This window comes from Hyperoodon ampullatus (genome assembly GCF_949752795.1).
Source record: "Hyperoodon ampullatus genome assembly, chromosome: 8".
NCBI classification, from domain to species: domain Eukaryota; kingdom Metazoa; phylum Chordata; class Mammalia; order Artiodactyla; family Ziphiidae; genus Hyperoodon; species Hyperoodon ampullatus.
Genome location: NC_136921.1, coordinates 92,862,099 through 92,887,343, shown reverse-complemented (window position 1 = coordinate 92,887,343; position 25,245 = coordinate 92,862,099). Strand labels below are relative to the sequence as shown.

Sequence of the window (25,245 nt, the reverse complement as noted above, 5' to 3'; positions counted from 1 at the left end):
ATGACTAATGCCTTTATATCTTCAATTATAAGCAGAGTAATTTCACAGTGAAGTTTTTTCCAATGAAAAGTTTAAAATATATTATTTTCAGTGAAGAAGCTGATCTGGATAAAAGAATTTGCGGCTAGACCTCATTATAAAAATATCAGTCAGGTGATCAAAGCATGTTTTGCCACAGAATTTCCCTGTGGCTTCCACAGGCCCCATTAGCCAATTAAAAAAATCCTCTTAGGAAGCGGGGTGGGGGAGGGAAGGATTGGGAGTGTGGGATTAGCAGATGCAAACTATTATGTATAGGATGGCTAAACAACAAGGTCCTACTGTATAGCACAGGGAATTTTATTCAATATCCTGTGATAAACCATAATGGAAAAGAATATGAAAAAATATATATGTTTAACTGAGTCACTTTGTTGTACAGCAGAAGTTAAACACAACATTGTAAATCAACTATACTTCAATAAAATTAAAAAAATAGGGGCTTCCCTGGTGGCGCGGTGGTTGAGAGTCCGTCTGCCGATGCAGGGGACGCGGGTTCGTGCCCCGGTCCAGGAAGATCCCACATGCCGCGGAGCGGCTGGGCCCGTGAGCCATGGCCGCTGAGCCTGCGCGTCCGGAGCCTGTGCTCTGCAACGGGAGAGGCCACAACAGTGAGAGGCCTGCGTACTGAAAAATAAATAAATAAATAAAAATAAATAAATAGGGCATTCCTTGGTGGTCCAGTGGTTAGGGCTCTGCGCTTCCACTGTTCGATCCCTGGTCAGGGAACTAAAATCCCACATGCCATGCAGCGCCGCCAAAGAAAATTAAAAACAAAACAAAACTCCCCTTGGAGACATAGACCAGGTGTAAATGGGAGTGGAAGGTGCGGCAGGGGAGGTTGACCCTTGGCTTTGAAGAGTAAATTCTGGTTGCGTGGGCGGTTAGACGCCTCCAGAACACACTTGTAGAGCTCTGGATGAACACAGTCTCACCTTGTAGGTTTCAGAGTTCTGCCCTCCCCACTCTTCACCTTCATACGACAGCCCTGGCAAAGGGACAGAAGTCACAAAAGTGAGGAGAAGCCACACATGGCAGAGGGAGTCACAAGTTACTGAGCTCTAGGCAGTTTCCGGTTCTTGAATTAGACTTTCTTGGCGACTACCTGAATGTCACTATGAGAAAAACAACAAACAGGGGCGAGGGAGTGGGAGGTTAGGCCAGCGCACTCTCACTGGGGGGTCCCCGTCAGCCGCAAGATTCCCTGGGGGCTGAGGGTGCTTGTTAAAACGCGGATTCTTGGTCCACACCCTAGATGTATGGACTCAGAGTCTTTCGAGGGAAGGTCAGGAATCTGTGCATAAACAAACATCCAAGATAATAACTTGGCCCCCTGGGATCGATCCAGCCACCCGCCCCCAAGGAGCATGATCCCCGCCCCACTTAGAGAACCTACTTTTCTTTCCTAGATTCCGTTTCTCTTTTATTCATTCTTGCCTTTTCTCTTCATTCGCATTTAATGTCAATCATGCTGTATTTGACAGTCTCTGGGAGGGTTTGACTTTTGAGCAACAGGCTTTGGGGGGCAGGATATAAAGAATAAGCTTTCAACTTGCACAGTAGCCTATGGCAGGAAGTTCACTGGATTCCAGGCACTTCATTTCCATTTCTTTTTCAAAATTAGGTTTAGCAACTTTATTTCCAGATGGGGAGTGAGAAGATTTTAAGAGATGGAAAAGCAGCCTTCCTGAGCACTGGAAGTTTCAAATGTTTGTGACCTAAAAGTGGGGCTGGGGGGGTGGGCAACAATACGTAACTCAGCGTAGGCTACTTCCCTTCTCTTCCTCATCAACATGACGTTATTTCAAGAGCCATCATTCTGGATTCCCATGGCTTTGTCAGGTATTCTTTCATTACAAACAAGAGAAAACCACTTCCCAGGGCTTCCTCAGCACTGCCGGCAAGTTCAGTTTTACCATTATTTTGGACCCCTAAAAGATGGAAATGAATTAATTAACTTACATGGCTATTTTGATGTGAAAAATAGTTCATTGTTTTCTAAGTATTTCAAATCTGAAGTTTTTACTGGGTTACCAAACCTAGGACTTAATGAGCATCTCTTGCAATATATTATTATTTGATGGTGGATACTGAGGTAGGGGCATGGGAGGGGTTTGGAGGCATACTTCTACCATATGCATACAGCCTTCTAGAAAAATTCCATATGCAATTAATACAAGAAAATACACAGATTTTGAAAAGTGATGAAAGCTGATCAATGATTGCCTCGGGGTGAAGCATGGGGAGGGGGAGGAGAGAGAGATTAGAAAGGGGCAGAGGAAACGATCGGTGATGATGGATATGTCCACTGTTGTAATTGTGGTGCTGGTGTCAAGAGTATATGCATATGTCAAAAGGTATCACATTGTACAGTTCAGATATGTAAAGTTTATTGTATGTCAGTGACACCTCAATAAAACTTTTAAAATAAGCTTGAAATGACTGAAAAAAAAGTTTCTAGCAGCCACATTATTTCCTAAAGAAATAACTGAATGAAGATAATTAAAGGGGGTGGGGAATTGCTACCTAGGATAAAAGAAGTGATAGTTTTAGCATTATTCTGTCTTTAACAGTGTTAAGTTGTGCTTACCCCATTAACTAAGAGTAAGAAGAAACAGGAAGAACTCAAATAGGATTATACTTTGCTTTATGAAAACTTGATATTCCTCTTTCCAAAATTGCCCTAAATTATATTTAGAAGGAAGAAATGATAGAAAAAATTTTTTTTGCAGAAAATAAAAGCATTCCTTTTTTATGTTTTTTCCTACCAATCTGGAGATACCGAGGAAACTAATAATACATAATTATGGGGTAATTTTAAATCCATGAACATTTAATAGTGTTCCACGGAGCTAAATGCAGTGGTTCTAATATTGATATACTACCCTGCAACTGTGCATAAATGTTGCATATTTTATAAACACTCAGTGACATAGTGCAAAAGAACAGACACATGTATCTCTGCCCCTCACCATTTCAGGACCAGAGGGAAAGAGAAAATGAATCAAGTAAGATAGTTGTTTTGGAAAACAAAAGTATGCATATGACTGACAGGCCTGTAAGCTGGAAATGATGGGGTATTTTAAGTAACCCATGAGAAATAATGACTTAATTTTTTAAAAAGCCAATTAAAAACCAGCAAAATCTGAGAGTAAATTTGCACCCTGGGTAGCAGCATACTGCCACCTGTAAGCTGCCTTAATCGTGGGGCTCATTTGCTTAAGATGTTGAGAATGCTGACTTAGCACAGCAATTTTTGAAAAATTCATTCTTCTTTAGATATCATTTTGTAAAATTTAAAGCTAGTCCTTTCTTAAAGAATCTGCTATTTTCTCTAATAGCGAAGGCTGCAGCAAAGGTTTAACAATTCAGTCACAAATCTATGTTCTTACAATTATGTATTAAAGTCAGGTTTAACAGAACGTTTCATGTGATATATATTTTAGATGTATCAATTTCACAAAAGAAATTCAATTAAAACTTAGAGAATCTAATCCTAGTTTGATAAGCACTATTTCTAAATGACTGGGAAGCTTTTTGGGGAAAAAAAAAAACACCCAAACTTTTTTTTTTTTTTTTTTTTTTTTGCGGTATGTGGGCCTCGCGCTGCTGTGGCCTCTCCCGTTGCGGAGCACAGGCTCCGGACGCGCAGGCCCAGCGGCCATGGCTCACGGGTCCAGCTGCTCCGCGGCACGTGGGATCCTCCCGGACCGGGGCACGAACCCGCGTCCCCTGCATTGGCAGGCGGACTCCCAACCACTGCGCCACCAGGGAAGCCCCAAAACCCAAACATTTTAATCCTAGCTCCAATGACATTTTTTCCGTCTCTCCTCCAAAAGAATATTTCTAGAGCACAAAATAGACTCATAATTGTTTAATTAGATACTTTATATATCCTGAACATAATGGTTCCCATAGAAATAAATATTTTGTACACAAACTTTATTTACTTTGCCACAGTCATAATATACCAACTCAGTCAAGTGCAAACATTTATTACAACCCCTGGTGTGTGAGGAGTTCTGCTCCCACACTTCATTATCCGGAGGACAGAGAACAAGATTAGACAGAATGGATAATCCACAAGGTACTAACAAAATGTACATTCGATTATGATTATAAACCCTTCTCCAGCCAAGGCTGTAATCAGAACTAAGCAAAACAGTCGGATCAGTTTCCTCTTTAACTCCGCCCTCCAGTGCTCCTTGGGGGCAGGACCTAACGTAATGATTGATTAGTGGAATCGATAAAAGTCCTGGGGCCAGAATGAGGAAGAGCAGCAAAGGTTTAGAAAATCGACAACGTGGCATCCCTTGTGTGAAAAACTCCTTGGTTTCTCTTACCAAAATACATTTGGTAGTTTTTATGTCACATATAATTGATATGTAATATTAAAAGGTATCTCAAATGAGGTTTATTTTTACGACTGCCTGGAATTTAAAGTAACCCATGAAAAATAATGACTTAATTAAACAACCCGATAAAATAACAGTAAAATCTGAGAGTAAATTTGCACCCTGGGTAGCAGCATATGGAAGCAAAATAATTAGTTTCAGGTCGGCCTCTATGCATGCTGGTGTGTGCCATCGATCTGTTCTGCCTAGCCACAACCATAGGACCATCCTCACTTACTGCTTTCCTTAATGACCAGCTCAAAAACATGAAGGAGCTTACAGTAAATCACAAGGGAGGTATAAAGATATATTAAGTCCACTTCTATCCTAGATTGCTTTAGGGGAAAAAAAAAGTGCCCCTGAAATAAAAAGGTTTATATAAAATTCTAAGAAATAAGTCATGTTTTATCAAGAATGACCTAATATCTATTCTATCCTTTTGCTGTTTAAACTAGTTTCAAAAGCCCCCAAATTATGCAGATGAAAATTCCAAACAGAATAAGTGTCACAATTCTGTAGCCATCAAATAAAAAAAAAGTGAGAAAGAAATAGGGGATGGGGCCATTACATTGGTGTGAATGTTTGATGGGGAGATTTGTGAATCAGGTATTATAGGAGCGTTACCTAAAACTTAATTGCTCACTTGAACTGGAATTCTAATCGGGATATCAGAATCTCAAAATAAATTATAAATCTGGGATATTATAAAGAATGTGGTGATTTTAATTAATTTAACATTCTTCTCATTCTCATCATGAAATCCTAGTCAGAGTTTCAGGTTAGCTCTGACCAACATTCACCTACCTGATTTGTATGTTTAACTTATTAGGTAGTAAAGGTCCATTCTACTAGTTATTCTCTTTCTTAATTAAAACTCACTGTGAGGTACAGTAGTTGCTTCCCTCCTGGGTCCTCTTCCAGCTGCCTGATTGATATTCTCGTTGGTCACCTGGTGCCTTACCTTCCTACTTGTGGTGTCTTCCTATTTGTAGTATCTTTATTTGCAGAATTCTTTCCTTATCTTTAGGCTAAAATCTGGAGACTCTTCAGGGAAGTGCTAGTAAATACAGACAAGAAGCACTGTAAATAGTATCTAAAGTTTTACCAATCACGGGAGAACATACTTCTCTGAGGAAGTCAACAAAATTCTAATTAAATTCTAATTAAAATTAAAGGCATATATCTCAGGATGCAGATAAAAGAACGTCAAGATGAATGAGCAGGAAAAGAATTGATAATAAGGGAAATTTTACAACTATGGGGGAAGGCACCCAAAACTTAAAATAGGAATTAAAGACATTGAGACACCGAGGGAGGGTGTTGCTTACATGCTCAGAGCTAGTGATGGATTAGGGAGTTTGCTTGACAATGAAATTTCATTCTAAACCAGTGCATGCTGTACACATAACGTATGGACTAAGATAAAAGGAGGAATGAGTTTCAGGATAAGTAAAACTTGCTCCACCTAGTGGAGACTTCAGAGTTTTCCCTTATGCTCTCAGCAGTCTTGGTTTGATAGTGGAATAGCCATCATTAGGAATGCTTTGAGTGGGAGAAACAACACTAAAATCAACACCTCATAACAAAATGTAAGATGTTAGTAACCTTGTTATCAGAGCTTAAAATAACACGTAAAATCTGATGGTAAGAGTCTAAGAATAAAAACGTAACAGAATAAAATATACGTGATTTTATAATTCTCTAGGAAAATCTCTAAAGAGATTTTTAAAAAAATATATAGGCATTTAAATTGTTATCTATGTGCAGAAACTCAGGAATACTGATGCAAGTTACTACAAAAGCCTCTATATATTAGTGGAGGAAAAAACAAATCCTGAAGTACTCAAAACTCATTTCTGTCCCTCACCTCCCCCCATTTTTGTTGGGATGGATAAATTCCTTAGCTTAAGTTTTATATCTCTGCCAATAGCAAGGTAAACGTTTAATATGTGGTCATGTATCATACAGAAACACTTGATGATAATATGAAATATGAATTTGCATAGAACTCATTTAAACATTGCAAATAAGCTTCTAGTGGTCTCGCTTCTGTTCCTAGTGGAATTCCAACAGTACCAATGGGTTGGGCACAGGATACATGTGGGTTACACTGTGTTTCACTCAAAATTAGTTATGTTTACAGTACTCCTAAGCCCACAGACAAATTCCATATGCTTTTTGTTATTTCCTTCCAAAGTTTTAACACTGATGCCGAGTGTTCAAATCAAATACGGATATTGCCAAATAATAGGGCACACTGGGAGGTTAGGTGGAAGAGGGATGGTTTATTAACTGTAGGCAGGACAGGAAACTGACGAGCAACTGAATACAGAGATCTACCTAGCACGCCTTTTCCTTCTTGCCCTTCAGACATATGATACAGTAACCAATATATCAAAGTAAAGCACAAGTTGTTTACTTTTTTCAATCCATTTGAGTTAGTCTCAGAATTCTTCTGATCCCAGAAAGTGAATCATGCCATGATTCAAAAGATCTGTCCTTCACATAAACCTAGGAGCACACATTTAAAAAATGATTTATTGTACATCTTTGCATTTCTTAAGGCATGAACAATGGCGTACAGATGGAACAGGTTCTGAGAAGCATCACGATGTCAAAAAAGCATCGTCTTTTCGACAAGGCCAGCACACGTACACCACATCAAACAGACACACTCGACATCTGAGCTGACTGCTGTGGCCCAGGAGCTCCTGCAGTGAGGGGATGGCGCTTCCAGAAAAGGACCAAATGTGTGGTTCATATGTCATGTTGCTTTAAACTCTCTGGATCAGCTTTAAGCACCAGTTACAGTTTGTTTTTCTTTATAGACTCTTCAGACCTTGGATTTTATATTCTGCTCCTTTTATTCTGCTTTTCGAGGAGGGTGTGGATGTTTTTTAAGGAATATGGTTGCAGCAAAACAGAAAGGATCTGAAAGTGGTTAGGGGCTTTGTCTAATGCACTTCTGAAAGTCTATTATAAAGATGAATAGAAAAGCAAATGGTCAGTTTTCAGTCGACCCAGAAACCACACGGAACTCTAAGAAACATAATTGTGCATAGTTATTTATTCATTCAGAGCGTGTTATGTTGGCTAGCTCTATATTCCCAGTTTACCAAAGAACAGGGCTGTCTACTTTGCTAAACCCAGGGTCCTTTCGCAGCTCCCAGTAGGTGTCCTTAGAAACCCAGGCTTCTCTTTGATTGGCATCAATCACTTTTCTGTGAAAGTATAAAAATCAACATTAGGCACAAATCTCATTCAGGTGACCTGATAATTGGACCCTCTCCTGTAGATATGATGTGTACATATAAGCAGTACTTGGTAAGCCAGTGAGCATCCTATCTGCTGATTGATGATTTGACTATTTTGACTAGAAATAAACTCACTTTTGTTGTGAAATGTTTGAAATGGAAGTGGGTAGGGTCATGGGGAGAGGGGCTAAGAGCGGGAATAAATCACCTCAAGGCAGGACTAGAAAGTGAAGTGGCCCAAACAGGGACTTCCCTGGTGGTCCAGTGATTACGACTCCATGTTTCCAATGCAGAGGGTGCAGGTTCAATCTCTGGTTGGGGAAACTAAGATCCTACATGCTGTGCAGCATGGCCAAAAAAAAAAAAAAAAAAAAAGAAAAGTGAAGTGGCCCAAACAAAGCATGTACAAACCTTGTAACTAGAACTTCAGACCCCAGACCCACAAGAATTTTCTCTGCTTCCCTTGTGGGGAAAGTATGCAACCTCATTAGCTGTAAGAGCCTCCTCAGGGTCCATGCCCAAAGAGGGCACTTTCAACATCTAAAGGGCAAGACTGCATTTCTGCTCCAGCGCAGCCAGGAGATGGCAGCTAGAAAGGGTATGAGGTTATTCTGAGCTGATCTGTCCTGGCTCTGAAGGGCAACAGATGGATCTGGAAACTACAGCTTAGTCTGTGTGATGTATCCTGCAAATAATCCTGTAATAATCACCCACGATCACATCACAGAGGATCAAATCTGAACGGATCTAAGCTCCATGTGATAGAAATAAAATTAAATACTAAGGAAGCCAGGATGACCTTGTGGGCAGTGGGGTCCCACCTTACCTCTGGGTGAGGGAGTGGGAACAAGTTTCTACCATTTGAAAGGGGATAGCTGGAGGACAAAGAACATCTGGGCAAGACCCTCACTCTCTGTATTGCCGTCCATGAAAGGAAAAGAGATGTCGAGGAAAATTTATTTTTACGGTTACAAACTTTTCACAAGACCAAAATCTGATTCAGTATTTTCACTGGCAAAACCAGTGATGAAAATCAGTTTAATTTTCCACCTCGAAGTTTCCTGGACATAAAACTATCCCTCATTTTCTTTTTACCTGGAGTTTTTCATTGCTTGTGGCAACCACTTGCAAAACATGAAAACTGACTTACTTAAAAAATTTTGGTATATGTTCAAGGTTGTTTTCTTCCATGTATCGTCTTCGAGATCTCTGGAGTTCCTCTACTCTTTGCTTCTCTGCTGCTGCAGCTTCTAAATTTCCTTCTTCCAAAAATCTAAGCAGAAAGCAGTTTATCTTTTAATACGTTACCTTCTTCTCTGAGAACCAAATAATCTCATTTGCATAAACTTAAGTTCTGGTTGCTGTGAACATAACACAGTGAACAGTAAAGCTCTGATTGCGCCCCTTCGCCTCTTCCCTAGGCCACACTCTCTCTGTCTGCCACCAGCTAACATACTTCCTGTGTATGTGAACTGAATTATTGAATTCAGCAATAAAATGGGAGGAGTGAGGGCTTCCCTGGTGGCGCAGTGGTTGAGAGTCCGCCTGCCGATGCAGAGGACATGGGTTCGTGCCCCGGTCTGGAAGGGTCCCACATGCCATGGAGCGGCTGGGCCCATGAGCCATGGCCGCTGAGCCTGCGCATCTGGAGCCTGTGCTCTGCAATGGGAGAGGCCACAACAGTGAGAGGCCCATGTACAGCAAAAAAAAAAGGGAGGAGTGAAAAGTAAGTGGTTGGCTTTGAAGACTTTTCTGTGCTGTATAGGGTTCCAGAACTTGAGATTTTCAGGTTGACTAGAGAGTCTGGGGTTAGGACATCATGAAGTCCCCGGTTGTGCTCCTTTTCCATGTTATCATAAAGCACTTGTTAAAGGCCACAACATGGAGGATGGTACCTGACTGTTCTCCAGCTACTTTTAGAACAGATTGAGAGGGAAGGAGTTTTCCTGTTTTATTGGAGAGAGTAAAACTGATGAAAAAGGATAAGGTAACAGTTGGGGGAAATTACAAAAGGCCAAAGAAAGGAAATGAATAGTAAATGAAATTCAGAAAGGGAATACTGAAATAGAATTGAGAAGAAAAAAGCAGACCCAATGGTGATTTGCAAATATTTAAATTCCAAAATGAGAGCAAAGAAGAGGTATACAATATGATACACACTGTACAGGAAGCTTACTGATAAGTTTGAATGTCAAATAGTGAGACTGCATGTTCTAGAGAAAGAGGGGGGAATATGAGGGAACTAAATAGTAGAACATTCAATACAGGGAACATTTTGGAGGAAGACAGATAAAGCCACAAAGACACTGGGAACAGAAAATGATCTTGGATACAATTTGTATGACATGTAGAATTCTTGTAAGAAGTAAAACTAATTCTGTAGGAATGGACAACATGAGTACAGAACAATGTAAGAATATTTAAAAAAAAAAGAATCAGGGGCTTCCCTGGTGGCGCAGTGGTTGAGAGTCCACCTGCCGATGCAGGGGACACGGGTTCGTGCCCCAGTCTGGGAGGATCCCACATGCCGCGGAGCGGCTAGGCCCGTGAGCCATGGCCGCTGGGCCTGCGCGTCCGGAGCCTGTGCTCCGCAGCGGGAGAGGCCACAACAGTGAGAGGCCCGCGTACCACACACAAAAAAAAAAGAATCAGAAGGTATTAAAGGTACTGTATTTTGAGTATATCTCACACCCCAGGGGATCAAAAACATGCTGGGAAAACTCCACACTTTGACTCAAAGTATTTCTAGGTACCCCTGTATCTTATCCTCTTATTCTTCACTGAAATGGATAAAGGGGGTCAACTGTATGGTGATGGATAGAAACGAAATTTTTGGTATACACAGGTATACAGGAGTAGAAATATAATGTTGCATACATGAAAATTATATAATGTTACTATATATGTAATGTTATAATTATATAATGTAACACCAATGTTACTTCAATAAAAAATTTTTTTAAAAAGATAGTCCACGTTATAGAGTAACAGAACTATAGAAGTACAAACACCGAGATGAGGAGTGATTGTGTGAAGAGTTCAATAATTTGCAGACCTTTGGTAAATTGGTGGGGGGGCACTTTTTGTTAAAAAACGTCTGTGTTACCTTCTGCAGGGAACTTGTGTTGAGCTAATCTTCTATTATGATCATCCTCTGAATGCTCTTTACCTAGGTAGAAGACTCAGCTATTACTGAGTGAATAAGGGAATGAATGATTCCATGAATAAATAAATGATGATGGCGAAAGTCTTGATGACTTCTGTAAGCACCATGCCATGACCTAGTGTTCATTTTAAATACCACTGCCCTGCTCACCTCTGATCTGGCCGGAATCGGGCATCTGTTGGTGGAAGGAGATCTTTCAGTACAGGATCTAACTCATTAAGCTCAATAGCGAACCTTGTGAAGCCATAGTAGAGCTCATAGTTGGTCGGCATGGAACCTGGAATGAGGCCAAGGAACCACTGTGAGAGGCAAAGAGGTTTACAGAACATGCAGAAGCTGACTTAACTCGGGTGCTTAATTAATACTCACATTAACATCAAATTTATAGTCATAAACATTAGATTACAATTTTTTAAAGGATTAATGATTATTTGCACACTTAATTTAAGACACTGGGTAGGTAATCAGTATCTTCACCCTCCTCTCAAATAACTTGAAGATCACCACTTTCCAATGTAAATGCTATTCTTATTCCCTGACGGGTTAGATATTACTGTTAATTTTGCAGTCATTTTTTGTTTAGATATACCCACATATACCCAGTATGGTTGCTCACTGTTCCTTCTTGTACCTCTGACATTTTATGTGGGATGATAAAGGTGCATCTTTTGGAAATTCATTTAGTGAGGATCTGTTTGTGGTAAATATTGTTTTCTTTCTCTATAAATGTTGATATTTAATCATAGTTTTGAAAGAGGCCTCTTATTTCTTGAAATATCAAGTGCTCTTATTTTCAGAGTGTGGTAAGTCTTACTCTGCCTGGGTTCCTTTTGTGTTTTGTGATTTTTGACTGTGAGCTCTTGTCCCTTGGATCTTCATCTGTGGGAATTCTTAGGGCCTGGGATCAAGTTGTTGTTGTTTTTTTTTTTTTTTTTTTTGGCCGTGCAGGATCTTAGTTCCCCATCCAGGGATCGAACCTGCTCCCCCTGCACTGAAAGTGTGGAGTCTTAACCACTGGATCTCCAGGGAAGTCCCTACAAATTTTTTAAGTGAACTAAATTGGTTTTATTTTGCTAAATGGGAAACTTTATGTTGATTATCAGAACTGATAGATTCATATATTTAATAAAATCCAGCTTTTAAAATAAAACTTTGTACATACAGTAGTCTTCACTGGCTAATTTTTCTCTCAAGTACCCAACTGGGCAACTAAATGCTTGGGTGACCAACTATGAGCATTAAGATTTCACCACAAAACACTTAAAACTTACGTCCATTTAGAAAAGAAAAAGATTCAGATCTAAATTAATGTTTACTGGCACTTTCAAACTAAATTCGACAGCAAGATCTTTGTAGGCTCTGCTCATTAATGTGCTCCAAGCTCCTAGAACAAAGCCTGATGCTTAGTCAGTACTCAATACATAATTGCCAAATGAATGAACTAACCACTCTACTAGCAGGGAATTTAAATACTCATTGAGGAAACCAACAACTAATTTTAAAGTTAGGGATTAACTGACAAAATTCCAATGAAAATAAATGCCATGTGGAGCCTTGCTCCATTTGTACTTGATAGTCAATTATATGCTAGTGTATTACCAGAACTCTCTTGATGTCTTTTATTAAATGTCAGCATATTGCAGCTCTTTGATGCTCAAGTAAAAAGATCACTTATTCTGGTTAAATTATTGAATTTGTGGACTATGGATGTTTGCAGGCTTTCCTTTGTTTTACTAAAACAGAGAATAAATAACATGAGTAGGGATTTGAGTTTGTATATTTCAATTATTCAAATGGCTTAATAAGTATACCTAGCTTTTGAAATGCGGTTATTACATTTAGAAAGATTTTACATGAAGCCCAATCTCTGACCACACGTCAGATTTGGTCTCAATTTTACAACTCCTTACTATCAAATATTGGAATTTATTTAACTTGTGGATTGAGTATAAATGTAAATATTATTGTCTTAAGCATCTATGTTTTTAATCTATTAAAAGAAAACGTAAGGGGCTTCCCTGGTGGCGCAGTGGTTGAGAGTCCGCCTGCCGATGCAGGGGACACGGGTTTGTGCCCCGGTCCGGGAGGATCCCACATGCCACGGAGCGGCTGGGCCCGTGAGCCATGGCCGCTGAGGATGCGCATCCGGAGCCTGTGCTCCGCAACAGGAGAGGCCACAACAGTGAGAGGCCCGCGTACCGCAAAAAAGAAAAAAAAAAAGAAAACATAATGTGTACCGCATGGGATGATCTGACCTTCCCTACCTTCTGCCACTCATGGCGCCCCCCTGAGGCAGGACACTCATGCCGGTCTCACCTGGTCTCCAGATGCACTTGGCGGAAGGGGCCACACCGCAGTACAGCCCTTCATGCCACTTCCCAAACAGCCGGTGCACCACCTTCCCTTCCTGATCCATCACAATCCCCTGGACTTCATTCACATTAGAATTCCAATAATTCACCTGGAGAAACCAAACTCCAGTTAAAACACTCATCTCTTTAATAACACCAATCCCTGTAACTTCCACATGGGAAATGTTCTTAACCTTGAAGTTTCTCATGCAAACCATTTCCAGGCATCTATCTCAAGATGTTTTGCATGGAAGGATGGCTATCTAAGTGTTAGCTGGATTAACTTTTAAGAAAGGGATGACCCCACTCCATGTTAGAGCATGAGAACACAGCCCGGAGAAGGCTCAGTTTCTATCTTAACCGAATATTAATTTATAGGTTAAGCAACTTCTTCCTCCCATTGTCCTGTCTTGAACTACCCTTGGCTCATGGATTTTAATGATTTTCAATTGGCAACACTGGAGAAATAGTTTGTAAAATCATTTTCATAGTAGCTGTAAATGACTAAATTTAATCAGGAACACCTTGTTCTAGCTCTCTTCCAGCCATGCTCCTCCCCAAGGGGTCAGAAGTCTGAGGGAATTTACCCATCTGGATCCCTTGGCCCCTATTCTAGATCAGGCCCCAAGTATGCAAGACCCTAGAATTCCTTGTCCAAATGGCTCTAAGCGGGACTTCCCTGTTGGCGCAGTGGTTAAGAATCCACCTGCCAATGCAGGGGACATGGGTTTGAGCCCTGGTCCGGGAAGATCCCACATGCCACGGAGCAACTAAGTCTGTGTGCCATAACTACTGAGCCAGCGCTCTAGAGCCCGTGAGCCACAACTACTGAGCCAACGTGCCACAACTACTGAAGCCCACACGCCTAGAGCCCATGCTCCGCAACAAGAAGCCACCGCAATGAGAAGCCCATGCACCGCAACGAAGAGTAGCCCCGTCTCGCCACAACTAGAGAAAGCCCGCGTGCAGCAACGAAGACCCAACACAGCCAAAAACAAAAAACCCACAAATGGTTCTAAGCTTATTCCACAGCCTGCACAGGCCTTTCCTTGGATTTATCGTTAGGCCTGAGGGGTGGCTGTTTGAGGGAGTGTGGACTGGACTGCCTACACATGTGTTTGCGGCCCCTTGAAGCGCAGGGCAGAGCTGGGGGTGGGAAGCAAGTGTGGAAGGCCGTGGGCCAGACTGGTTCTCCTGCGCTGCCAGGTTTCCAGCTCGGTGTTCCCAAGTGTCCAACCTGGACTTGCAGGTTTTGTCAAAAAAGGTACTTTTGTCAGCGTGAAAGGATAGAACATATTTTATTTGACAGCTTGTGGGCTTGATTTACATCCTTTAAATATTTATACATATGGTATGGGGACTGCCATTTGTACTCTTGCCCTGAGCTCGGCAAATACTAGGGGCAGGCCTAAATCGAAGTTTCTCCTAGCCTAAAAAACTAAGTGCGCACAGTTACTGTCACACACGACCCAGTCAGCCCAAATGGTGATCCTGGCTTTTCAGTTCTGAGCCACCTAATCAGTCTATTAAGAGAAAAAGGAAAAAAGAAAAATATCTAACATCTTTTCTTGTTAATAAAGGTACTGCTTTTTGTTGAACTTATTTAAGATTATATATAATAATGGCAGAGTTGGATAAGCTTATAGGGACTGGAAGCTATCATCTCTATGCATCTTCAGAAAATGACAAGTGCAATATATTTAGTTCCCTAAAATAAGATCACTTGAATATGTTGTAATCAAGCAGGAATATAAATAGAATATAAACCAGGAGACTTGTTATAGGCAAGAAGTACTCTCTGGAATTTTACTTAATGAACTGGCTGCTTAAAAAGAAAATTCTTTAAAAAGAATTTTTTTTTTTCTCTTTCAAGATGGTGCCTTTGTTGACCTCTACACCGTCAGACATCTGCATGCCCAGAGCAACTCCACCAGTTGGTTCTGCTTTCTTATCTAAAACGTCCGTAAGGATCAATGATACAGAACTAACTCACTTGCTGCTGCTTAAGGTAATTGTTTTATTTCTTCCCTAGGAAGCATTTTATGTATCTTTCCTTTGCTATTGTAAGATTATTTACCTTGACAAATGTGAGTTTGCAAATGCAAACACTGCTTTTGGTATTTCTAATGGTTACTTCTCCATAATGCTCTATCCATCTCCTCCCACTCAGGATGTTGTGTATGCATGTGGTGACCTTATTCCACACATAGCAATCTCCATACCTAGTGAAGAATACAGCACTGATTAAAAACAGTGAAGGTAACAAATAAATATTACTGTTTCTACCAATGAGAATATTCTTTAGCCATAGCTTCCTTTCCCCTCATCTTTCTCTTTTTTCTTTCTTGGAAGTTTCTATGTGGTCAAGGCCATTTATGACATGATTCATTCATTTAAGGAACATTTCAGTGCTTTCTATGGGCCAGGTGCTAAGGCTACCAAGTTGAATAGGGTCTGTTTCCTGCTCTCCTGGAGCCAATAGTACGGTAGGGATAGGCGGACGCTTATAAGAGCACAGAGGAGTGTCCTTAGATCTGCCTGGAATGTGGGGCGAGTGGCAAGGAAGATTTTCTAGAGGATGCTGGGTCTGGTCTAAGCTTGGAGGGTGGAGAGGAAGGTACTACAGGCTGGGAAAGGCAGAGACGAAGCCACAGAGACCAGAGGGGCACAATGCATCCGGAGACCTGTGTGTGGCACACTTCAGGTGAGTGGGTGTGACGGGAGGTAAGGTTGGAAAGGTGGGACAAGGCAGAGCAGCCAAGGCCCTCAATGACCCACCAGAGAGTCTGGATTTACCCTACAGGCAATGGGCCATCACAGTAGGGTCCCAGGGAGGAGAGAGTAGGGTGTGCGTTCAAGAGAGGCTACTCTGAGGTCATGGTTTCATGCTGTGAGTTAAGGCCAAATATGTGAATAATTCTTTGGGAAAAGACTGATGAGCATAGATGGCATAAATCTAATACAAATTCTGGAGAGTAAGGTTGATGACAAAGTTTCTACTCACCTTTAAATGTGCACATTACATATATGTTCAAATAAAACACTGTTTCAAAATGAAATGCTTCTGGGTTTCTAAAAAATTTATGAATTGGTATGATGTAGGCACTATGGAAAACTCTCTTCCTCATGAGTTTGTAAATATTGAAAGTTTATTTTGTGGTCCTGGGAATTCCTCCCTCTCCCCACCATCCTCTATATTGAATCTACCAGCAAATTCTGTCATTCAAATAGACAAAAACAAAACAGAACAAAAATCAACCAAAGGAAGAAAGAAAGAAAAACAATCAAGCCTTTGGCCTCAATGAAAACTTCAATTAATTTTAAGATGTATAGTTTATATCCTCTAGAAAACAACCAAAAAAGGATTCTATCACTTCCTTAATGAACTAAACATTAAAAATAGTGCCTGGATCTAAGATGAACTCAAAAGTGAAAGTATAAATTATATAAAAAAGAAATGGCTAAAAGGAGCCATTTTAGTTTGCATTTTATTTTAATATAAAATGCAAACTAATGTGGTGACTGGGACAGGTAGGCACTGACTGATGATTGCAGGATGTGAAGAGATAAAAAGGAAGCTTCGACACATTTGCTAAAGTTCTCATTAGCTTTTGTCGGGGCCCAGTCTCAAAACTTCGGTGAAGTTAACAGAAACATTGGCCATACAGGGAAATGGCCCCTTGGCACCTTCTAGAGTTTCAAATACCCATTTTTGATTTAAAAAAGCAGATAAGAGACCAAAAGGAAGACAAGCGCAACCTACTTTGGAAGCATGGCATTCAGGGTTCCCACAGGCAGGATTTCCATCGACTTCCCCCAGAACTTGTTTTTCCATCTGATATCTAAATGACATAAGGCAGAGGACAAGAAATATACACTCCATATCTAATCATTTACTCTAGAAAAATGAACTTTTGTATTACACTTTATATTTTGCAAAGGAAACTTCTGTAATCCCAACTGATTCTATAGTGTTGCTTTAATAAGACAAGTGCCTGAGGATGGCCCAAGGTGAGAAGATTAACTGTGAAACCCCTCCCCAAATATCTACGTATATTTTTCCATAATATATGCTCTATATGTGTTTTCAACAAATAAAACTGGTAAAGTCTTGGAATAACCTGTGTGTGTATGTGTGCATATTCACATACACACACACATAGACTCTACTCGGTGTTAACATCTCCACAAATGTTGTTTTAAGTTTTAACTAAATGGTGGAAATATTTTATATATATATATGTATATATGTGTGTATGTGTATGTGTGTGTGTGTATGATGTATAGAAAAAGTAATTGCAGATTGTGGTATGGCAGTACGACTGATTTATATACATATTTAAAGGGTTACATGACTTGGGAGAACAGTAAAAAAATAATGCCTCTAAACACAGATAGGTAAGATTTATGAGAAAGTGGGATTAACATGTTCCTGTGCTGGCTGTTAAGATACCACCCAGGGCCCAGCACTTCCTCTCACGTGATGGCTTTATGTTTTACCTGTGGTCACTCAGGTGTATCTGTGCATTTGTAATAACTGCCCGGTCTCATTCTGATGAAATAAGGGAGCTTAGTGCTATCTCCACAAAATTTCTGACTCTTTGTTACGAACAAGAAATGATTTACTTTCTTAATCTGCAATAAAGTACAGTCACAGTGCTGCTCTATCATTTCATATCCTTTTTAGGTTGAGGAAGTACATGTGAGAAGAGTCATACTGCGATCAGTGAAGTACCCTTTTGACCTCCCCTGAAGGTGAGGGAACTATTCACACTTAATGGTAAATTTACATATATATATTTTTTTCTTTCTAGAGGGGTTTTGAAACTTTTTATTCTAGGCGAGCTTGCAACGTTCTAATTGAACAATGGGTATTGATTTAGTAGAGACTTCAATTCAAACCCCCAAGCCTCAATGAGTTAAAGACCAGAAATCACTGCAATGTATATATACCTAAATAGACTGTGACCACATATGACGTGTTCTAGAGCCTTCTTTGAGGAGTAAGATCTCTTTGCACACCCTCAGGAAGCAAGAAGCCAGCAGACACAACCTCCATGCTAAAGATGCAGACAATGAGTTGAATGAGGTAAAGAAATAGCCCTGAGCTGGCATAGTCAGCATAGAGCTCTGCTGTCCCATAGGGCTTTGCTTCCTAAATAAATAATCCCATCTCCTAGATGACATGGTTCCATCTCTATATCAGGAAATCTAATTTCTCAAACTGAACTCCACACCAGCGACCAATATTCTCTGAGTTCTAAAAGTAGAAATCTAAACTGAGTACTTTGGAAACTAGAAACTTTCTCATAGGCTCATCAATTGGATTTTGAAGTGATAATTGAAATACAAACCTTGCCAAAACACAAAATTCTTGGATTCACAGTGACAGGCAGAAATGGGTGGATGATGGCTAACCTGGGAATTAAAAACAAAAAATGACATCAGTGTTAAAACTTCCATAAATGATAATTTTTTACAACGTATATTGGCTACCTCCAAATAAAAACTACTCAACTCATCCATCTCTATTAGTGAATTATTCTCAAAATGTGTAAGTAAATTACTGAATCTTTAACTTTTACAACTTCATGCTTAAACACATTTAGAGGTTGTAGTTATATAGATAGGCTAAGTGAATTTTCTGTTAACTAGTATTATAACCCACCTCAATCAGATGTTTATCAAAAAGCTATTTTCATCATCAAACAGCACTCCTACAGTTTCTACACAGAAACTCACTGAGTCCAGTGGGACTTACCTGTTCTGAGAAAAAACGGAATCCTTTGTCCTCTCTAATGCATTCATAAGTCTCCCCAAGGACAGGGTTGAATGGCTTACTTCCTGCTCTGAAATAGGTGGAGCAATATCCTGAAACTGCAAATGCAGCAATAAGAACCTGTTAAAACATTTAAGAAAGGAAAATAATATAGGAGAGACTACTTCCAGGTCTGTTTGTCTCTTATTCCTCTAGATTTTATACACCCCCATCAGTGGGTGCTCATTTGATGGCATTTGCATTTTCTATTTTTTGCACAGACTCTTCATATACTCATAGGGAAAAAAAGATAATTGAAAATGAGGTTAAACTCTCTGCATGGGAACCAGCAGACAACTGAAGCCAAATATTCTTCATTCATCTGTCTGTCCAATTTCCTGAGTATCACAGAGTTCAAAGGTTCTGAAAGCCAGTGTATAGGTTGTGCCATTTGCACAATCTTAGCAGGAGGGTTGTGGCTGGCGGTGCTTTTCAGAGGGCAGGTCAGGTTTTCCACAATCACATGGAGTAGAGACCAGGGCAAAGAACAAACAGGAGGTTACTTTCTCAGACCTAAGTTCCTGAACAAATGGGCTCCCCTGGCATTCAGGAAAAGCTGATAAAGCAAGGCTAGGCATGTCTTAAACCTTTAAGGAGCGTGATACCTTTACATTCTAACTTTAGAACCACCCAGAACCAAGAATAAGTCACAAAGTGTGTATCTTTCAGTAGAGGTATCTGGATCTTTTTGGCCCTGCCTGGTTTATGCAAATGGATTCCTCTTACCTATGCGGTGAGAGTATTAGGCAACAACCAAATATGCTATCATAATGAATTCTGCCTTAGCCCAGGTCTAGGGTTGGCAAATCTCCAAAGGGCGCTGCTCTGTTATTTATTACCATGCGCTCATAGGGACTGTCCGTTTCCGAAGCCTTGTCCAGAAGCTCACTATACTCCATTTCTTCGCAGAGATGCTGCAGAGTGTTGAGTGGCTCGTTTAGCTCCACAGGCATGGAGACTTTAGACAGGTCTTTACCAATGTTGTTCCTTAAGATATTCCATAGGTTAATGTTACTGGTGTCAGGACAGGGAGCTGGCAGGCGTGCTCGACGTCCATTTCGGAAGGCTCCTCCTGTAAGCTCCCCGTTCAAGACTGAAAGAGGGAGAAAGATGAGAATCACAGTGAAAGAGATCTTGCTTTTCTTATTTCCCAGAACCTGGGAGGGTAGGAACCCTTTCAAATAATTCTGATTGTGATACATTTCTTAAGCCTTCATTATACTCTCTCAAGAGGGAAGAGAATTATTTCAATACAAGGCTGCTGATAAATGCACAAAACATCAATGTACAGTTTTTTTTAAACAAAGTGTTAAATATACTCAAGTATTACACAATAAAAGACAAGTCAAACTTCTAAAAATTAAATATATTTAATATGAAGGACACAAAATTTTGGTTTGCCCAAGAACTAAACTTTTTCTTTTTTTTCTGTATGTCTTTTATTATTATTTAATTTTTGAATTTTATTTTATTTATTTTTTTATACAGCAGGTCCTTATTAGTCATCCATTTTATACACATCAGTGTATACATGTCAATCCCAATCTCCCAATTCATCACACACACACACCCCACCCCCCACCGCTTCCCCCACTTGGTGTCCATACGTTTGTTCTCTACCTCTGTGTCTCAACTTCTGCCCTGCAAACCGGTTCATCTGTACCATTTTTCTAGGTTCACATATATGCGTTAATATACGATATTTAAACTTTTTCTTTTAACCATCTACCTAACAAAATTTTCAACCATTTACCTCACCAGATTATATGAGTAAAAATTTATTGAACAATCAGCTGCAAAAGGAAAAATTAGCTAGGGGGTCAAAATGATTGTTCATTGAATCATCAGCATTGTAACTTGGCATGTAGACAGAACCACCTGGAAGCTCAAAGGATGCATACTTTGCCGAGAAATGTTGTCTGCAACACTGGTGTTGTCTTCAGATATATTATCACTCACATCACTGATGTATGACTCATCATCTGAAGCCTAAGGAAGGGAAGAACGTAGAAAGGATCAGAATTCTCATTCAGTCTTGAAAGTTCAGAAAAATCAAACAATGAAAAACAACAGGATATTGCCCAAATGAGAAGCAGAGGTCACAGTGGGAACTGTATGTGGCATATGTGCAATGAACACTTGAGGGTCTCCAGTGAGCCAGAATGTAGGATTGCCAGAAAGCAGCCCTGTCTTTAAGTAGCTTTCTGTCTTAGTTGGGCTGAGACGCTGGGGGAGGCCAGTGCATAACCAGAAATGTTTCAATTCAACACAGTAAGAATGTGCAAAAAAGGAGGCCCTATGGATCCCCCTAGAGGAGTCAGGAGAGGCTGCCCGGAGGAAGTAGTATTTGAACCGGGTGTTGGAGGATGCAGGAGTTGCCCAGTTGTTAAAAAGGGGGAGAAGCACAAGAAGAAGGGATAGTGTGCAACGGCAAGGACCACGAGAGAAACATTTATTCTAGGAGTGCTAAGAAGTCGAGTGGCTGTAATAGAGGACAGGGCGAATGAGATGAGGTCCGACTGTGAAGGGCTTTTCATGTCAACATAAAGGGTTCACAATATAATCATATGAGTTATTAAATGCAAGGAAATGACAGTCATATTTAGTTCTCAGGAAGATACTCAGCAGCTTTCCCTAGGGAGGCCAGACAATAAATAGGATCCTACATAGATCTGGGTAAGAAATACTGACCAATAACACTAAGATGGCCACAGTAAGGATCAAGTAGTAAAACTGCATTTGGGAACCACATCTAAAGTATACGGACAAAATTTGGCAGATTATCTGGGGGCAGGGGAGAAGGATTTAGGGACAGGGAGAAATCGAGAATTAAGCCATTCTCTACGTGAGAGAAACATGGAACTAAAATGAAACCAAAATTCACATAAGAATAAAATTAAGGGGCAGGGACTTCCTTGGTGGTCCAGTGGTTAAGACTCCGTGCTCCCAATGTAGGTGGCCCGGGTCTGATTCCTGGTCAGGGAACTAAGATCCCACATACTGTAACTAAGCATGAGCACTGCAACTACTGAGCCCATGTGCCCTAGAGTCCGTGTGCTGCAACTAGAGAAGCCCGCGCACCGCAAGGAAGGCCCAGCACAGACAAAATAAATTTTTTAAAAAAAAGAATAAAATTAAGGGGCAACATATGCACTAAAGGGATTTAGAGACACAGCAGATAAGAAAACAGAGAAGTACTGTAGAGCCATTCAGAGGAATGGGAAAACCAATGTTTCTACTATAGGCAAGAAAGCTGTTGATACTTATTTACTTTCTTCAAAATGGAAATATGCTGTATTTTTTCTGAACATAAAAACAAAACATTCTTATCGTAAAAAATTAGAAATTACATGAAGCTAAACAGATGATATGAAAATCATCCATTCTATGACCTAAAAGAAATCACTTTCACCATTTCATAGGTACCACCCCCAATTTCAAAATGCCTATGTAAACACACTGATACGTTTATCTTTAGATACTGAAAAAGGGGATTGTTTTACATACTATTTTATAGCGTTCTGAATATACTTCCATTCTTATAAATATAGCTCTTCATCCTTACTTGGAATGGCAGCGTATTTCATTAGACAGTTATATAACACAAGGAATTTAACCAGCATTCACGTGGCTTCCAATTTTTTATTACTTATAGACATTACTTGGATGAACATCCTTGTAAACATATTTCTGTGAATCTGTCTGGCAATTTCATTAAGGTTTATTCCCAGAAGCGAAATTGCTGGGTCAAATGAGTCTCTTTTAGGCTTTAGCTGTATGTTGCCAAATTGCTCTCCTGGAAGGTTGTACTGTATTACTTTGTTCCCATCATCAGTACATGAGAGCATCCCTCTCTCACACCCACTTAAACACTATTCATTATCAATCTATATTAGTATGTATCTACCTAACACACATAAAAGATCTCTAGTTTGAATTTCATCTTTAGTGAAATTGCTGTCTTATCTTTCACACATTTTTCAGCTTGTCATATAAATTGCATTTTTTTCTGGTTTGCAATTTATTTTTTAATGTTGTTTATGCCACTTTTTTTTGGCCATGTAAGAGTTTTAAATTTGTATGTAATAAAAACCATCAGCCTTTGCCTTTAAGGTTTCTGGATTTATTGCTGATGCTTTTAATAGAATTCATGTATGTAGGGAGATAGAGTTATACTCAGAATGATTTCGTGTAAATGAATAATGATAGTTTTGCTTTTGCACCCTGAGCAATGCTATAAAGATGGCAAATTGAGAATAAAGTCTTTTTCTCATTTGTATTTTCCCACTGCAGCTGGCTTCCCGTTCTCATTGACTGCAACTAAATGGAAGGCTAAACCTTTAGGCCCATGAAAGCCACATTCTAAACCTTGATAGAAATAAAACGTAAATCAAACTCTTCCACGTGATTTCTCTGAAAAAAGCAAATCACATCCAATTATGTTAGAGAAGACAAATGCCTGCCTGAACCTAATTCATGTTGCATGCATGTTTATTACACCAACATTTAGAAGCTATAAACAGTCTAGTCCTCTTCAATTTCTAATTTCACCCAAACTAATATATGATAGAAATAGTCCAATATCCATGCCCATGTAGAAAGTTCTGTGTAGAATATAAAAGAACTCTACAATGACAGTGGGCCCTGAATAAGATCTGTATTATCGTATGTGTGAGCAGTAGCTAAGGCTGGGCAGTCTGGCTATGGTCCACTCATGTTATCCTGTATATAAAGTTAAGGCTCTGCCATATTATAATGAAACAATTAATATATATTTGTTTTCTCTCCCATGGTCAAGAAGTCTTGGAGCCAAATACTTCTCTTTAAGAGGTTTGGGATTCAAAAGAGTTCATGAAATATTTTTTTCTAACTGCAACCAGGCCTGCAGCATAGCAGAAACAAGTTTAAAAGTAGAGGCAAGGAAGTAGATCATTCTGGAAGTAAGAAGAGCATTTTTTTTAAAAGAGGTTGCACATTCATTAAGTGAAGCACATAAAGATTTTTCTCTCAGTTATGGAAAATGTTAATGTAAGAAGCTAAGGCCCAGATGTTTCTCCGATTAATCATATGTAATGAGCTATAAGCATTCTTTCCTTCATTCAGTTAGCAAATATTTACTGAGTTCCTGGTTCACCAGAATGTTCTAGTGCTGGGGACAGAGTGGTGAAATCTCTGCTCTCACTCTAGTGGGGGGAGACACACAATAAACATACGAAATATATATTTTGTTGGATAGTGATAAGCATTATGGAAAAAAAATCAGAAGGGAAGAGGCATGTGAAAGGTCAGGGGTGAGGAGGAAATGGTAGCTCTACACTGTAGGTAGGGCATCCAGGGTAGGCTTCTCAGAAGGTGACTTTTGAGTAGACTGAAGCGAGTGAGCGATTTGACTGCGTGGCGCTGGAAGTGTTCAGCCAGGGTGGGCAGCAATGCAGAGGCCCAAGAGCCTTTGGCAGCTGTCATGCAGAATATGCAGTTGAGCCCATCCTGCAGCGGCTACTAGGATTCTCACATGTACAGTAAACCAATCAGGTGGGCTTGCCAAGTCTGTTGTCCAGAGACTCAAGGAGCCTTCTGGGGGCATCTCATCACAAGGGAACTTGGAAACTTGGGCAGATGAGGTTGCCTCAGGAACAAAGTCTTAGCCTAAGGGGAAGAGCAACCTTGAAAATATGGAGGTGCCTGTCACTTGGGTTTATTTCCTGGTCCAGCCTCTTCAAATACTTAAGACTGAGTGTTGTGATAAAGGGGCAAGATTTAAGTAAAACACAAGACATTTTATGAAAACCTGTAAGATACGGTCACAAAGAGTAGATGTATAGCTTAGTTCTTTCCAGTGTGGGTTGTAGGAGAGAGTCACTTTCCTTATTTCAGCAAGGGACAAGGGGTGTCTGGAGCAAATTGACAACTGCAGGAAGCACTCCACTGGCCTCTGGAAGGCACCAGAAGAAGAGAGGTTGCAAGAAGCTGCAGCTGAGAGCAGAGACCAGATTATGAGTCTTTGTACGATAGCTAAGGAGTTTATGTTGTCATCCTAAGGACACTGGGGAATAGGGACATCATCAGATTTGCATTTTGGAAAGATGAGCCAGGCTGCCCAGTGGAAAATGGATTCGAGGGGGCAATAAAGGAGGCAGGCAAACTAGTTATGGAGATTGACAGGGTAATTTAGGTGGGGAGCTGACGGAGGATTGAACTGCAGTAGCAGCAGTGAAGCTTTAGG

The 25,245-nt window shown here is 40.1% G+C and overlaps 1 protein-coding gene across 7 annotated transcripts in view; it reads right to left on the bottom strand.

Annotated features, from left to right (window-relative positions):
- Window positions 1–7,494: 7,494 nt before the first annotated feature.
- OSBPL6 (oxysterol binding protein like 6) overlaps window positions 7,495–25,245 on the bottom strand; it is a gene marked incomplete at its 5' end in the record, with an annotated part of 90,618 nt that continues 72,867 nt past the window's right edge. For 6 of the 7 annotated variants that reach the window (XM_079710148.1, XM_079710149.1, XM_079710151.1 and 3 more), the window contains 10 exons: window positions 7,495–7,654; window positions 8,838–8,960; window positions 11,004–11,130; window positions 13,170–13,314; window positions 15,282–15,426; window positions 16,968–17,046; window positions 18,559–18,622; window positions 18,966–19,103; window positions 19,862–20,115; window positions 20,924–21,011. In XM_079710148.1, the coding sequence (XP_079566274.1) occupies window positions 7,546–7,654; window positions 8,838–8,960; window positions 11,004–11,130; window positions 13,170–13,314; window positions 15,282–15,426; window positions 16,968–17,046; window positions 18,559–18,622; window positions 18,966–19,103; window positions 19,862–20,115; window positions 20,924–21,011 (1,272 nt within the window). In that variant the 3' untranslated portion in view covers window positions 7,495–7,545. Of the gene's footprint in view, window positions 7,655–8,837; window positions 8,961–11,003; window positions 11,131–13,169; window positions 13,315–15,281; window positions 15,445–16,967; window positions 17,047–18,558; window positions 18,623–18,965; window positions 19,104–19,861; window positions 20,116–20,923; window positions 21,012–25,245 lie in introns of all 7 variants that reach the window. The other variant, XM_079710150.1, reaches the window with a different exon arrangement.